At 27.9% G+C, this 16762-nt stretch overlaps 1 protein-coding gene across 8 annotated transcripts; it reads left to right on the top strand.

Moving 5' to 3' along the window:
• Positions 1 to 1202: 1202 nt before the first annotated feature.
• LOC111038070 (membrane metallo-endopeptidase-like 1) lies at positions 1203 to 14388 on the top strand. Of its 8 annotated transcripts, none has more exons than XM_022321001.1 (20): positions 1203 to 1246; positions 1334 to 1402; positions 2594 to 2802; positions 4349 to 4424; positions 8681 to 8787; positions 9197 to 9256; positions 9364 to 9525; positions 9967 to 10056; positions 10134 to 10374; positions 10441 to 10693; positions 10764 to 10883; positions 11170 to 11314; positions 11499 to 11713; positions 12524 to 12700; positions 12769 to 12881; positions 12941 to 12999; positions 13173 to 13221; positions 13284 to 13482; positions 13879 to 14043; positions 14154 to 14388. In XM_022321001.1, the coding sequence occupies exons 3-20, from the start codon at positions 2799 to 2801 to the stop codon at positions 14328 to 14330; spliced, it is 2412 nt and encodes an 803-aa protein (XP_022176693.1). In that variant the 5' UTR covers positions 1203 to 1246; positions 1334 to 1402; positions 2594 to 2798; the 3' UTR covers positions 14331 to 14388. The 8 variants fall into 8 exon arrangements, with proteins under 8 accessions (XP_022176693.1, XP_022176695.1, XP_022176692.1 ...); XM_022321003.1 differs by having other exon boundaries at positions 1214 to 1246; positions 2627 to 2802; XM_022321000.1 differs by having other exon boundaries at positions 1216 to 1402.
• Positions 14389 to 16762: the final 2374 nt, after the last annotated feature.

Below are 16762 nucleotides of genomic sequence, written 5' to 3' on the forward strand. Positions count from 1 at the left end.
TATGTATATTAGATAAATCGAGAGCATATATAAACTATATATTGGTATGAATTTGGAAGATTATAGTGTTAAATATAATACGACACATAAAAATCTGTATAAAAATATTATTTTCCGAAAATCTAGGGCCAACCAATACAAAAAAATTATATCGGTTCACTAACTGACCGATAACATCGATCGTGGCGCGTGTAGGAAATTAACATCATTGTTGTCCTTCATAATTTCTCGCATTCTTTTGCTGTTGATTATCCTGCAATATTTTTTTTAAAATTGTATCCATTAACTAAAATTATGTTTTGAACTTTTTTCACATTTATATTATAATTTATTCTGCATATTTTATACAATATTACATATTTTTTTTTAGAGAATATTGGAGTGTATATATTTTTTTTAATTGCTTATAATATGCACTCATATTTTGAGGTTTTCGAGTACTAAAAGTTCTCAACCCTATATCAGGTGCCTACTAAGCTACTTAATCAAAATGTATTAAACATTGAAGTCACATTTACGACATATATGCAATACAGGTAAACAATATTACTTGTTGGAATTAATTATAACTGTCAACTTTATCGTATTTTAGCTAAATATAGTATTATCTATACGACTATATGAGAATTGGACAATAGAGTATTTAAGTATTAACCACTGTATTTTCACCGAATATTTCTAAAACTGTACAATCTCTTTGATTAAATAAGAATAAGTTTACACATCTTTCAACTAAACCTTAAAATCTCATTAATGCCCTAATTAATTTTACAGCATATAAGGTTAGACTTAAAATAGCATTCTTACTATTAAACCGAATTCTTCCTATCTATTATAATACAAGCAGTGGTGTACTGGGGTTACAGATATTAAAAATATTTTTAAAGCGAAAATCTATTATTTCAACTCGTAATAGAATGTACAATATTTAATAGGTAGGTATGTCTACAATCATAATAAGTACCCCATTTTAAGAGCAGAATATTGTGTTGTCTCCATCTTACAAATGGATAACATATAGCAAATACCGAATTTGCATATATCAATTCTAATTTTGTGGTGTCAGCTTTAATATAACAGCGAATTGACCTATCATTAAAACTAAAGGTATTAATAATACCTCGGTATACGATGTAGATAACCTAAGCGATAAGGTAAGACGTGATTGTTTTATTTTTGCATTACTCAACTAATTAGATCTTCTGTTTCCGTCGACCTCAACGCAGTAAGCCAAAAGTGCTAAAAGGTGACGCGTATTTTGTTGTTATAATATTTTGAAATATGATTTATAATTAATAAAGCACAATATTTTTTGTTACTTTTGAACAATTAGGTTAGGTACAATAATTAAACAGTCCACAAGAAAAAGAAACACAATGTAAAATAATGTAACAAATAAAAGGTAAGAAGTTAATAATATGTAAATGTTTAATACGATATTTTAATTTTTGAACAAGTTGTGAGCATTTTATAATTTTAAGATGTTTTTACATTCTCATTACTTTCCGAACAAAATAATAAATAAACTTCTTTCATAATGTTTAATGTATTTTGTTGGCGTTAATATTGTCACCTACATTTGGTGATACAAACTAAGGTTTTATTTGATATTGTATTGCTAAACTTAATATTTTAAAGTCATTAGGGATTTCTAAATGTAACTATGTATATAATTATTACTAATGTAGATCTAACTATATTTAATGTAGGTCATCATATTAAACAAATGTTCCAAGTATTAATCAACAAGTCTAAATGACAGGAATCTAATTATCCAAACCAAAATATGTACCATAATAAATCTGTAGTAATTATAATAATATAATATGTACATAAGCAATAATTGTTGAGCTATATTAACTTCTTGTTGATAAGCTAACAAAAAGAATAATAAAAAAAAAATGTACTGTTAGAGATTTCAAAAATGCATCAAGCTCACTGTCTTCCTGTGAACACTCACCAATACAAAATAGTAAATACCAATACAATTTACCGGTTAATTATCGACTTAGGTTAATCCCCAACAGTCAATAATTTGGACATTAATCACAAAATATGGCTGACGAAACAAAAACTGGGTAGCGTGAACTGAGTACCTAAAAATGGACTACCATCAATAAAGGAAAACGAAAATCAAAATATAATTTTAAAAAACATAATGATGGAAGAAGAATTATTCCAATTGCTATTTTTTTTTAGAAAATAACGTAATCAACGAGTAGGTGGATTAGGGGGGCTAGATACACGTTAGCTGGTTACAGTATGAAATATAATATAATTCGTAACGAAATTATTTCTTTTGTAGATTATCGAATAAATCAAAACTTTTTTACTGTCCCAAAAGGTGATGACAGACATAAAAAATATAAAAAACATCAATCATTGTAAGATCAATATATTACATATATACATTGCAAAGACTGCGACTTAATTCTTCATTGTATATTGTTCTAACTAAATCTGATTTCTTGTAAAGTTCATTAAACTGTATTAGGGTGCAAAGAATATTGTGTACAATAACTATATGTATACATTAAATATTAAAATATCCTGGAAAACAGTACTCCAATCTTACTTTACATATTTTACATAGAATTTGGTTTGCGGTTAATACGTCACGTTTCAGTTAGACGAAAATCAAACAAATAGTTAGCAAGTGATTACGACGACCAGTATACCTAGTTGTACCGCCTGCCGCAACAGTATATACCTCAACGATTTCTTTCAACAGTATACGACTGGTTCACGATCCAAGGGGTAGAGTCATACAAAAGGACATATATAATTTAATAACCAAAATGAGTAAGTGTATTGTGTTTAGTAAATTTATCAAATAAAATAAAAAAAAATTATACCCACCAATAAAAACAGAATACCTATACATATTATTAAATAATTCAACATGTGGTTGGGTTTTGAAACCAAATCATATCCAACGACATTGATATTTGTATTTTATCCTTCAGTATCTTCTCTGGACCAATTCGTATATTTTTGTGACTTGAATAGATCTAGAATATAATCCCAAAAAATACACGATACTACAAATAAATAATAAATAACTTGTATTTTATTAGTTTGCTAGAAAAAAAATAAAGAATAATAATTAATTTCATGTAATTTTTGTAGTATGTTTCAATAAAGATACTATCGTTAATATCCGTGCTAGGTTTTATTTGGAACAAAATAATTAAAAATGCTTTCATTGTTAAAATATCTATGTAAAAAAGGTGTTTCAATGCTTTTTAGATTATCACAGTATGATAGCGTGATCAGGCTATGTTCTGGGAAACCTTGATTTGAACTTAAATATACTAGAATATTTAATGTATGGTCAGGCAGAGGATCTTGGGCCAGCTGGTCGGTGTGGTTGAATGTTCTATGAATAAATACAACAGAACTTCGATAAACAAATCACTGTTGCAAACATTGAGTACGAAAATGTAAACAGACTATAAATAATACATTGTACTTAAATGATAATAAAATCCAACGGTAATGCTGGAATCGTGGGTTGGAAACCCGCTTAAAACGGCGTCTTTTCAGTATTGAAGAAATCTCCTAGAAGTGTGAATCGATAGGTGGCCGATTTCTTTGAGCTTCATCACTCATCAGTGGCTTCTAGACAGTGTCATTCTCCTTTCGCCGAGCTGTGACCTGTGATCTCGGTCTGGTACTCTATTCTAACCTTACACCAAAGTGTACCAGTATGAAATATACCTTTTTGATCATAATACCTCGTCGCTGATTGGTCGTTAGTTAGGTAGCTATTTTTCGTTAGCTATACGTCCCCTTCTTGGTCCGACTGTTTTCCTAAGTGAGATTTTACAATTTTACATTGTATTAAGGTTCCATATTCAACCGATATAGATTTGCGAAATATATACTTGTGACTTTCTGCAGTGGTACAGCTTTGTTCTCGCTTGTAATGCTCCTATTCGTCGATAGATTGTTTTTATAGGGGTTTTTGAAAAGAGTTTTTTTGTGTTGTAGGTTTTCTCTCCTTTACACATCGTCGTAAAATCAACATTAATTTTTAGTGACTGTAAGAAATACTTATGATAAACCGTATGTGCAGTAGAACGGTGCCTACTTACAAACATTTATTTTCTTTAGATAGATTGGGAGAAACACTATTTCGCCCGTTAAAATGAAATATAGTTAACAACTTTGTTACAAGTATACTAATATATATTTTCATTTTCAAAATTTAAATGATTTAAACTTTAAAAAAATAACCATGTTGTAATATTCTATATTGAAACGATATTAAAATTATTTTTAAAAAAAGTTTAAGTCTTGCTATAACTGAAATATGTTGTTTTTTATTTTTTTTTTAATACAACAGGTGATGACAAAGATTTGCCGATGAGTAAAATAAAAGGTGATGGACCTATCGATCCCGAATCGGGGTATTCAAAAATGTAAGTGGACCATGTTTAATTAATCTAGATTTCAAGTATTATATTCAGGTATTAGAAATTATTGTTTTAGAAAATGAAAAAGACTCAATTATCAAATATATGATTATCAAACTTTAAACTTAAATTATAATATTTAGATTTTGACAGATTTGTAGGTGACTTATAGTATTTTCGAAAGCACCACCCCAGCCTATTATACCATATGAGATAATCGATTCAACCAACGCTAAATAAACCTGACGTATGTTTGGCAATTTTAGAACTTAATTTAAATTTCTTAATATATACATCATTTTTCGAAGTTTTTTTCTTAATTGTTCAATTTGGTTTTTCCATTTCATATTGCTATTTATTTCGATACCTAAATAATTAACGTTATATTCAATATTTATTGATTCACAACAACAGTTATTGTCTAGTTTTGTGCAGGGGTAATTATGAATTTTTATTTTTGTTTTAGTAGGTAATACATTTTCTACTAAGGCATGAGGTACAACACACGTTTTTTCTAAATTTAGAAATATATTATTTTCAGTTAACCATTTTTTTTTATTAATTATAAGTCGGATTTTATTATATTAAATATCTCACCCCCCGAGTCACCTGCACATAGGATAACTGTATCACCTGTGTAACAAATTAGTTGACTTAGTGTGTGAATATCATTTAGCTGTATGTTGAAAAGTATGGGGAAGATGACTGTTCCTTGCGGAACACCACATTTTACAATATTTAGGGAACTGATAAAATCATTTATTTTGACACATTGCTTTCTATCACTTAAGTATGAACAAAGTAGCTGTAAAGCTTTATTTCGTAATCCTAATTATTCTATCTTGTGTAGTAGAATGCTCAAGAGTATCGAATGCCTTAGCAAGATCTAAATAAACCGTAGGTCCGTAGCACATTTTTTACTTTCATCTAAGGATTTATAAATAAATTCAGTCACTTTAGCGAAATCATATTGTGATTGATGTATAATGTTGTTTATATCTAGAAATATAACCAAGTCTATCTTTAGTAATTTTTTCAAATATTTTTGCAATATTTGAAATCATTGAGATTGGTCGATAGTTATTGATTGAATTTGTTTTGCCTTTTTTGAAAATTGGTGTAACTATGGACAATTCGAATAAATCTGGTACTATTGCCTGTGAAAGACTAGTATTGAAAATATGCTTTAGGGGGGAGGCTAATGCAAGTTTGTTCTCTTTTAAAATTTGACTGTAATACCATCTAAACCATTCTAGTCGAAGAACCATTTTTTAGTTTTGAGATTTGATTTATTATTTCACGTCCATTGGTAAGGATAAATTGATCAAGAATATGTTTATTAGGGGTGTTATTATCTATAACAGTGGTTACATTTTGAATTACATATTTTGTTGATTTTTTTAGTTTAGTGAGAAGATCTGATGCTACATTAATAAAGAAGTCATTAAATTTATTTGAGATAATTTTTCCATTTACCTTTACATTTAATTTAGTACCATTATGTAGTATATTATTGTTATATAATTTTGATTTTTACTTCTGCCGATAAAATTATTCATTAATTTCCAACACATTTTGGGGTTTCCGTTTGCTTTTTCTAATACCGATTTATAATATACGTTTTTGGCATTTCTTATCAATTGTGTGACTTTATTTCAGAAATTTGTATAATATTTTTTTAGATTGTCATTAGTATTATGTTTTTTTTTTTTACTTTGAGGTGAAGTTGATCTCTATCCCTTTTATTAATTCAGTAGTCGCTCGTGGTTTGATTTTCTTTAACGCCGAAGACATTTTAATGCTAACAGATGCTAATTTTACCAAGTCGCTTAATATATTAATGAAACGTTTAGAAGCGTTATTTACATCAGAGTGTTCGAAAATAGAACACCATTTTTGATTTGATATTAAGTTTGATAATATTGAATAATTTATTGAGTTAATTGTGAGAGGATCTGGTTTATTTTTTCTATTACTTATTAAATTTCCAATACTAAGAAGTGATCAGATGTTGTGATTGGACAGACTATTGGTTTCGAATATTTAATTGTTTTACTTTTCATAAAAATATGATCAAGGCAAGAGTTGGAAGCATGTCTAGTGATAGTATCAATTATTTTAAAATAACCAAATTCAGCTAAAAGATCGAGGTATTTATTTGTAATTAATTATGCACGTAGTATATCTAAGTTTATGTCTCCAATTAATATTTTAAAGTTAGTATTTATCTTTTTGGCTTTTTCTAACACGATGTTTTGTAATTCATCTAAGAACAATTCTACACCATTGTTAGGGGATCTGTAAATTGAATAGATTAAAAAGCTAGTGTTCCTTTTTTTAATTTGAATTTCCAGAACTGTATGTGATTGTGTTTGTAATTCTAAGATGGAGGTTAAAGTTAATGAGTTATTTATATGCACCATAACATCGTCGTTTTGTTTTTATTTAATTTAGTGTAGTATGTGAAGTAGTTTGGTAATTGATAGATGTCAGCATTAACACTATCTCTACCTATCTATGCTTCAACTAATATTATTATATCATGTTTTGTAGGTGAGCTATCTAATAATATACAAAATTCATAAAAATGCTCTTGAACACTACAATTGTTAATCGCTATTATGTTACATAAATTATCGCTATAGAATATAGATAATTGAATTTATATTGTCGATATCGAATTTGTATGTTTTTATTTCATTTACACTTAGCAATATTAAACTTTCACCGCACATTAAAGCAGTCATTTAGGTAAGGATATAATACGACGAAGTACTAAATTGAGAATATCTCCGATTGGCCATAGTGGTATTTTTAAGAACATAGTGCAACAGATAAGGATTCCTATTAAAGAATTTAACATATATTTACAAGATAAGGAATTAAAATTAATAGAAATATACTAAAAGTAATAAGTGTGATATACCAATGACCCAATTTGGTTTTAACAATGGAAAAATGAATGTGGCTTACGAAATAATAAGAATTAAAAAGCATATAGCACGTATAAATAATTGATAGCACCTTAACTAATAAACAATGATTATCAATGCTATATGGTATCGTTGGTAAGTTTGAAATAAAATTTAGGAAATTTTGTTCATATAAAGTATGGTCGTATCGGGGAAATTGTTGTGTGTACAACATAGTTGAATATATAATATATATCCGAGACTTACAGGGAGGCGATTTACATGCCTTCAATGTCATAGGTGGCTCTTATCCTAGTTATTTTAGAGTTTTCATTTTTTCTTATTAAGATATCCGCATTTGAGATCCATATGAATTTTTAGTTGTGTTCTTTTCCAGCAGCCCTTGTTTGGAGTAAAGTATTCGTTTCTCTTAAGTTTCTCGAACGTTCATTTATATAAATCTTATTTTCTATTTTCCATTTACTGGATAACATGTTAGCATTCAATTTCTGTGATTTAAAGGCACTTATTAAATTTGCTCTCATTTCAGTAATTTCGAGTTTGGAGATTATTAGTGGCGGTTTATTATCAGTTTGATTAATTCTTGAAGCTTCTGTGACATTTATAGAAATATTTAGTTTTTCAGCAATTTTTTTAACTGTAGTAATACAGTTTTCGTTGTCCATTATCGGTGTGCCAGTAATTTCAATACCAACACCCATATTTGTTTGTTCGATTTTTTCAAGTTTTTCATTTGCTAACCTTGTATTTTCATGTTTTATGTGGACGATTTCGGTCTTTAGGTGATTCATTTCCAGGAAGGTCGTGTCCAGTTTTTTATTGAATTCATCGAATTACAAACTCATAAAAGTAACTGACTTCATTAGCTCTTCCATTTTTTCTTCCAATTTATTTGAATTTGTTTTATCCGATTTTGGTAGAGAGGTAAGACAAGTCAGGCAAGTGAATCACGTTTTAGAGTTTCTAGACATTTTTGCATAATTACTCTCAGTGATACCAATACAGTTAAAGTGAACATTGTTTTTACAGTTACTACATTCTAGAGTATCTTCTTTGTGAGTTGAAGTTTAATTACACTTTGTACATTTCGTGGACATTTTATTGAGCTATTTCATAGACCACGTTTAATATTATATAGAGTTTAATAAGAGTCCGCTCTGAACGAAGTCTAACACGGCGGTTAGAGGTACTTGGGGTTAATGTCTTGGTATCGTGAACTGATTAGTGGTGGAGCGCGACCAAATTTACACGTGTGGCTGTACGGGGTCTAAACACGAACTGAATATAATTTAGAATATTTTATATCAAATTGATCTGATCTCAAAACAGGTTCAAAAACCAAATGGAAAGCCGGAGAACCTTCTACGTAGTCTTAACATTACTAATATTCATAATAGTAGTGCTCATAATAGCTGTTTTCGGATTATCGTTTGCCTGTAAGTATTGAATTATCTATAAATAATGTACTTAATAAATGTTATACATATTATAGTCTACAATTACTTATTTTTAAAATGGTTGATTGACATGCTTAGTGGGCCAAGCCAATAATATTAAACTGTGAAAAAAATTAAATATACTTTATATATTTTATACTTAATTTATTCGTTGAGCAGTAAACTAAGAAATTTGATCAAAAAAATACAATGTGTGTATAATTTTACACATTGACGATAAGCAACGTCGAATTTCGATATTAGAAAATTTTCAAATTGTACAATTAGTAATAATTATATTAGTAAATCTCGATTCAAAGTAACCTTTGCATCCACAATTTAGAAATTACATGATATGGTAATTCATGTATAAGAAAATACCTTTCAATATTTGTGTTCTTTTTAATAGACTTAAAGATGACGGAAGACCAAAGACAGATATGTACAACAGAAGACTGCTTAAGATCTGGTTCGTTAATATTACAAGCTTAATTAATTATAAGGGATGTGTTCATGAAATAGTATAAGCATCTGTAATATCAAACAATTAATGTTTTATATTTGGTTATGAAATAGCTACCATATTAGTTGAGTCAATGAATAAGTCTGTTGATCCATGTGAAGACTTTTATCAATTTGCTTGTGGAAATTTCGCAAAATTGCATAAAATACCAAAAACAGCTGTTTCAAATGATCGGTTTATCGAAGTGGATTCATCAATGTTAGTACTTGTTAGAGGTATAAAATTGCTTGATGCTTTACACTTTGCTTTTTGTTCTTTATTGTAATACCTAAACTCGTGTAAAATATGGATGGGATAGTTTCGTGGTATTGAATTGACGTAATATTAGTGTAGAATAACATATATGATACGACTTTAGTATATGTTTGACGAGTATAGTAAGACATTGCGGTATGATTGATTTATCAACCTTTTTTTAAGTACAAAAATCACAAACGTTATTTAGAACATTAGATTTACAGTTTACACACTGCTATAACACAATTCCGGTCTAGCACGTAACGTTTCAATATTTAAATAACATCACATAGTCATCATATCTATGGTTTTAACAGACTATTAAACAGTTGGAATGAATAACAGTAAAATATGGTAGATTTACACATTAGATTTCATTTCACTACCTACTTTTAATGTTATATGAACGTTGTTTTTAGATTTTTTGGAAAGAGACGATGTAGAAGATGAACCTTCCTCCATATCGAAGTCCAGACGTTTGTATCGTTCATGCATGGCAACTGCAATAGGTGTGTTCTTATTATATGGTTATAACCAACATTATTTTATCAAATTGTCTTATCAAAAATTATTTTTGTATATTTAGATAGAACGAAAACGGAATATGTTATCAAACAATTAATTCAGATTTTAGAGACAAGTGGTTTGCCGTTCAATGTGATTATCAATAGGAAAAAAGCATCAAATATCTCGTCAATTTTAGCTAGATTAAAAAAACGAATGAACTTGGACTATTTGTTTATGGTAAATGTTCAATCAGATACAAAAAATCGAACACTTAATCGAATTACTCTAAGTAAACCAAGTGCTACAGATGTATTTCCAGTGTAAGAATATACATTTTTTATATTTTATCTACTACAGTTTTACCAACTCAATGTTTCAATCAATAGTTACAAATTAACAGACACAATTAAGAAAATGGGTTCAAAAAAATTGATTGAAACTGTAGAAAAAGAAAAAAAAACAGCAAACCCAAATGAAGATGAAACACATACAAATTATAAATATTTTATAAATAAATATAATAAATATTTATGTGGCGTTCTTGTTGAAATGTATGAATTAAAATATGTTGATTGTATAATATATCTACGGATTCTTAAAATTGATGAAATATTAAGCTTCAATGATGAACATTCAAAAGTAATTAATCAATTAATCGTTATTTTATTACTTTTGCATTTTAACATTATGAGTGTATGATTAATTTTAGATAATATATGAAATATATGATACTGATAATCCAGACCTTCCAGTAGTTACGACTGTTGATGAATTACAAGAGTATACAAATTACGTTACACAGATTTTCACTGATACAAACGAAACAATTGTGAGTACTTTCTCATTATATTACCTCACAAAACTCCATAATATATTCCCGAAATAGTACAATAATAAATATTATAATACATTCCATAGAAAAAAAACTATTATTACAATTAAAGTACAATTTACATAACCTCATAGGTAGAGAACAAATACTTGCATGTCTACTTACCAATCAAACAAACTCAACTTATAACATTATAATTTTTTTTTTTTACCTATATGTAGAGAATATAATGATTATTTAAAATTAATAATAATAAAATACATTTTAAATACAAACGGTATAGATTGATTGGAAAGAATACCTTACAATTATATTTATGGACGTGAAAAATGTAACATTGGATTTTGAAACTGATTTAATTCAAATATATAATTTTGAATATTTTGAAGCACTATTCAAATTAATAAGTAAACATAAAGATCAATTAAGTGAGTATGAACATACCTAGGAATAATAATTGTTTTTTTTTCATGTAACTTATGTAATGTGTAATACAGTGTCCAAACTTGTCATGGTAAAGTATTGAAAGCTTTGATGTATCTACAAATTAATTACTAGTAGTACATAAATATATACATATTGTTAATTTTATATTTTTACATATAATTTCAGTCATCAATATATGGTGGGAAGCTGTTCGCACTCTTTTGCCATACACTACGAATGAAATGCGATTCTTGAAAGACAGATTTTTATACGAAACAAGTGGATTTGAAAATAATCCTTCAAGATCACTATATTGTGCAAATGCTGTAAACACAATGATGGGAATGGCCGTTTCCCGTTTATTATTAGACATAGAACAAATATATCGTAATATGAAAATGGTATTAAACTTTAAATTATTAATTTCTTGCATACACTTATAGTCGTATATATAATAATATACTTAAAAAGTTTCAAGAAACCGTGAATAATATTTTTATATCACAACAAAATAATTTATATCATTATTTTTGTTATTTTATGTGTAATTTCGTCAACATTTGAACATAAAATAATTATAATAAACTGTGTTTATACATAAAATTTAAGTTATTTAGATACAGAATAAACTACTTACTTGGAAACTTATTTTAATTTTCTATCCTTAGCCATAAAAGTTGAGCATTTCATAAATTTTTAATTAAAAAATAATTCTTTAATTTTAAATTCAATACATTTTGCTAACATTCGAATATTAAATGCTCATATAACAAAATCGAACCTGCCTTTAAGTATATTTTTAATATTTATCAACTGATATTGTAATAATACATCAAGAGCCTTGTATTAAATTTTCCAGCACTCTCACCGTGCATAGAAAATGCTGATAAATACTTGCAGTGAAAGTTTTGTGTATTGATGGTCATTTGTTTGAGAATTACACAAAAATCAAAATCGATTTCGTCGAAAACGAATTTTACGTACAAATTCCCATTTTTCTTATTTTTTTGTTTGTTTTTCTTGACGCTTTTGAAAACTACTGGGAATTTTAAATTTCGACCTCTCAAAGCACCAAAAGATTCACGTTCCTACCGGAAGAGATACTGAAGTTTAAATTCGAAGCAATATTTCAACTACTTATCATGTGCACAAATACAAATGATAAAACCACACACATCTTTTTATAGTCAATACATTTATGTTTTTTTTAGGCTGCTGAGATGAACGAAAATATTCATTGGGCGTTTGAAAAAATAGTTAAAGAGTTAAATTGGATGGATGATACGACTAAACAGAGGACACTATACAAAGCACAGCAAATGAGAACGCTAATTGGCTTTCCTGAATTCATAAATGACTCAAAAAAACTCGATGATTACTATTCTGAAGTAATTATGTCATTGATTTATAATTATTTTTTAAATTACTAGAATATTTATTTTAAATATTTATTTAGTTTGAAGTAATAGAAAATGATTATTTTGGAAACGTTATTCGTTATGTTCAACAAATATTAAACAACTCGTTGAAATTACTTAGGGAGTCCAATAATTTTAACACTTCCAATTCGTGAGTAAAAAGTAATATGTTTAATAAAATATTTGATAATATCATTTATATTTTTGTAGTTGGGCATTAGATCCTTTAGAAGTTAATGCGTTTCACTGGTACCAAGCAAATACAATAAGTAATTAATACAAAATTAAAAATGTCGCTATATTATATACAGTCGACATAACATAATTCAAACGTCTAAAATTCAGATTTTTTCAAAAGACTCACCAACTTTGAATTGCCGAGAGTCAATTGTATTAAAATTTCACTATCACTAAAACCAAAATATTATGTATTAATTTTTAGATGTTCCAGCTGGTGTATTACAATTTCCTTTCTTTGGACATGATTTACAGTATGTTGGAGTTTAGTTATTAAAGATAAATATGTACTAACTGGTGATTATATTAATTTAAGGATACTCAACTATGGTTTTTTTGGTTCGATGCTGGGCCATGAACTGACACATGGTTTTGACAATACTGGCCGAAGGTTCGATCAAGATGGAAATGAAAATATGTGGTGGACTAATCAAAGTACAGCAGAGTATGAAAAACGCACCAAATGTTTCATCCATCACTATGATTCTTATTTAATACCCGAATTAAAAAAAAAGGTATTATTTAAATTAGTTTACGATTGTAGCACAATGCTAAAATTAGTTATCTATAGATACATACTTTTTCACAATAATTTATTGAAAAAAAGGTTTAATTATCTTTATTTACATAAGTATATTTTGGATTGAGAGGTATGAGTAATTTTAAAATATTTAAACTTTAAAGTACTTATGTTTTCCTGCGGTCTCTATAACTTCAAACGATAGTCACCGGCCCAAGCTAAGTCGGCTTCTAAACGCAGAGCGATGATGCCGTATTGTTCTACAGTCTAACGCTGCAAGGACATGTACCTTCAGTCTTTTTCAAGCCAATCAAACATAAATATTATTTTATATAAAAATTCAATAAAAAAACAACTACCAATATGGCTAAATACAATTTTAATATTTTAGATAAGTGGTAAAAGGACGTTGGATGAAAATATTGCTGATAATGGGGGGTTGAGAGAAGCATTGTGGGCTTATAGAAAATTTGTAAACGATAACGGCGAAGAACCAAAACTACCTGGACTTGAACAATACACTAATGAACAAATTTATTTTTTAGCTTTTGCAAATGTAAGTAATTAAATATGCCAATTTATAAATCATAAAAAAATATAGTTTTAAATTATATATTTATCGTGTTAGTTATTCATCAAGTAATATTGCTTAATGATGTTTACTAGAATTGGTGTGAAGTAACAACAACTGATTCGTTATCAAGCAGTATATTAGATGTCCACAGTCCAAACAGCATACGAGTGATGGCAGGACTAATCAATTCCGATGAATTTAGCGATGTATGGAATTGTAAAAAAGGTTCCAAAATGAATCCAGAAAATGAAAAATGTAAAATATGGTAATAGGTGCAGACATAAAATTGTTATGATTTATTAAATAACCATTAAAATTATAAATGTCTTAGTAGAAATGAATTATCTATATATTATAATTACTTTTCTAACCGAGTTCACAAATTGACAAAATAATGTTAACCTATTAGAAGCGGTTGTATACTCTTATTATTATATTATAAACATTCAATATTGGTATAGATAATTACATTGAATATGTAATTTCATTTTAAATATTTATTTATTAATTAGAAATCCATAGAAGAAGAAGAATCAGTAATTTTTTATAAACGATTCTTTACAAGCCTAAACAACCACTAAAATCCACTGATACAAAGCCTATATTCCTTAACGCTCCCTGAAAACCTTCGCAGGAGGCTAAAAAGAAGATGGTGGAGAGACCTTTGACAATAAAATAAAAAAAAAACATTAAAAATAAAATAGAAATTGCACCTTACATACTCCTATTAATAAATGTCCTTCCTTTCTTACTCACACCTTCCAAACTATTCAATTTAAAGGGTTACAATAGGGTGACTTCTTAAACAAGCTTATTCATGTATAACTACTCTTTTCATATATACTTATTGTGCTATACTGTATAGATGGTATATTATCTCATTCAAATAAAAAAAAAAAATTATAAATTAACAATTTTTTTTATAACAAATACGTCTTATAAATCATTATAATTATCATATTATTTAATGGATCATTTTACGATGTTGCTTTGTTTGTTTCGAAATACCTTAATATGTTAATAATATTTTTTGTTTTTTGGTCAAAAAGCTTGAAAATTCAATATGAGATTCCTCGGTCGATTTTGCCACTGGTTTCAAAAATAACCAAAATTATACATGTACAATATATAAACAATTTTCATAATCTACATAAACAAATTTCCCACCATTTTTTGTACACGTTTATTAATAATAATGCAACAGGCCTACCTCGTTTATTTAAACCAAGTGACAATCAATATGTAAACCTAATTGTATCTAGTTAAGGAGTGTGTGGTTAGGTGCCCAATATACAAACTATTCTGGAGAACCGGGTGTTGAATGGGTACAAATAAAGTTTTCTAAGTTATATTTTACAGCTATTAGAAACTTATAACCTGAAGCGTTCATAGACAAACACAATTAAACAAGATTTAACAATAAGTACACAAGGTTTATTAAATCGTTGATAGTAATAATATTATACAGTACCCTATCACCCGAATAACTCCTTTCTTAAGGGAAGTTAATAAGATGACAGGAGTAGTGGAGTACGAATTGAAACAAATTCAATTATTATGATTTATCTATAAAGTAGGTTATTATACCTAGTACCTACATATGTTATACTATAGATTTTTGTTGTCCCTACTTCACTATTCGAACTCCACTGGTTGGCTATACCAATGATTTATATTATCATACTCTGCTGAGTTCCTGTGTTCTGTTTAAATAAGCAATTTTGTCGCCATCTCATTAGCTAATCTGTACATCGTTACAATAATATTTTATCATAATATCAAATAAAAATTAATTAATTCAAATATTTAACAAAAACGTTTATTTGTGTATAATATATACATAGAATTACGGCAGTATAGCCATCTTTTTATGGGTGGTCTTCGTTTCCGCCAACTCTAATTTCTGCCAAACGAAAAAGGTTCGATTTTCATTTCCGCCAAATCTATTTCCACCTATATTATTGAGTAGGAGTTTGAGAACCTTTTAAAAATTATAATTTCAAATGTTCAAAACAGTGTGTATACATTCAAATTAACAGTTGCAACTTATGTAGGCAAAAACCTATAAGATGTAATATAAAAAAATGACTAATCCATACAAATAACGCAATAAACGACTATAAAAACAAAAATATTTCAAGAATGATCTTTGGGTATGTAATAGTTATTCAAAATAATAAATACTAAATAATTATTCAAAAATACTCGACTTTAATCTAAAAATTAAGTCAAATAATTTTTGGGGGTCAATGAGAACCGTGTCCTTTTGGTGGCTCCTGGGTAACTCTAAACGGTTCTCAAACTAAATATTTAGACAGTTAGGTAGAAATAGATCAAAGTGAAAGTCGAGCGGTTCACCGCAACATTTTTACCTATATACTAATACAATTGAATATTCATTCCCTAGGAAATAGGTTAACAAATTTGCCTTGATTCTTCAAATATGTAAAATAAAATGTAATCAATGAAATTAGTATGATTTAAAAGTTGTGCATATATTCATATGAATATGAAAATGTATATTATAATTCTGGCTCTAGTCATAATAAACGCGATTTTTACACCTACAACTCTAAAGGAATATGAAAATCTAATCGAATGTTACTCGTCTCCGTATTACAAGTGTGTATCAATTTCAGCAGGTCTTAATTAGCAATTTAGCATTCTTACCTAATTTTAATATCAAAGCGATTATTTAAAA

This window comes from Myzus persicae, unplaced genomic scaffold, assembly GCF_001856785.1.
Source record: "Myzus persicae strain clone G006 unplaced genomic scaffold, MPER_G0061.0, whole genome shotgun sequence".
NCBI classification, from domain to species: domain Eukaryota; kingdom Metazoa; phylum Arthropoda; class Insecta; order Hemiptera; family Aphididae; genus Myzus; species Myzus persicae.

Excerpts from the sequence above, each read along its gene's own strand:
- LOC111038070 (XM_022321001.1), top strand. Across the intron at positions 11,714-12,523 it reads TATATCGTAATATGAAAATG|GCTGCTGAGATGAACGAAAA; the intron begins GTATTAAACTTT and ends TGTTTTTTTTAG. Across the intron at positions 13,483-13,878 it reads TACCCGAATTAAAAAAAAAG|ATAAGTGGTAAAAGGACGTT; the intron begins GTATTATTTAAA and ends TTAATATTTTAG.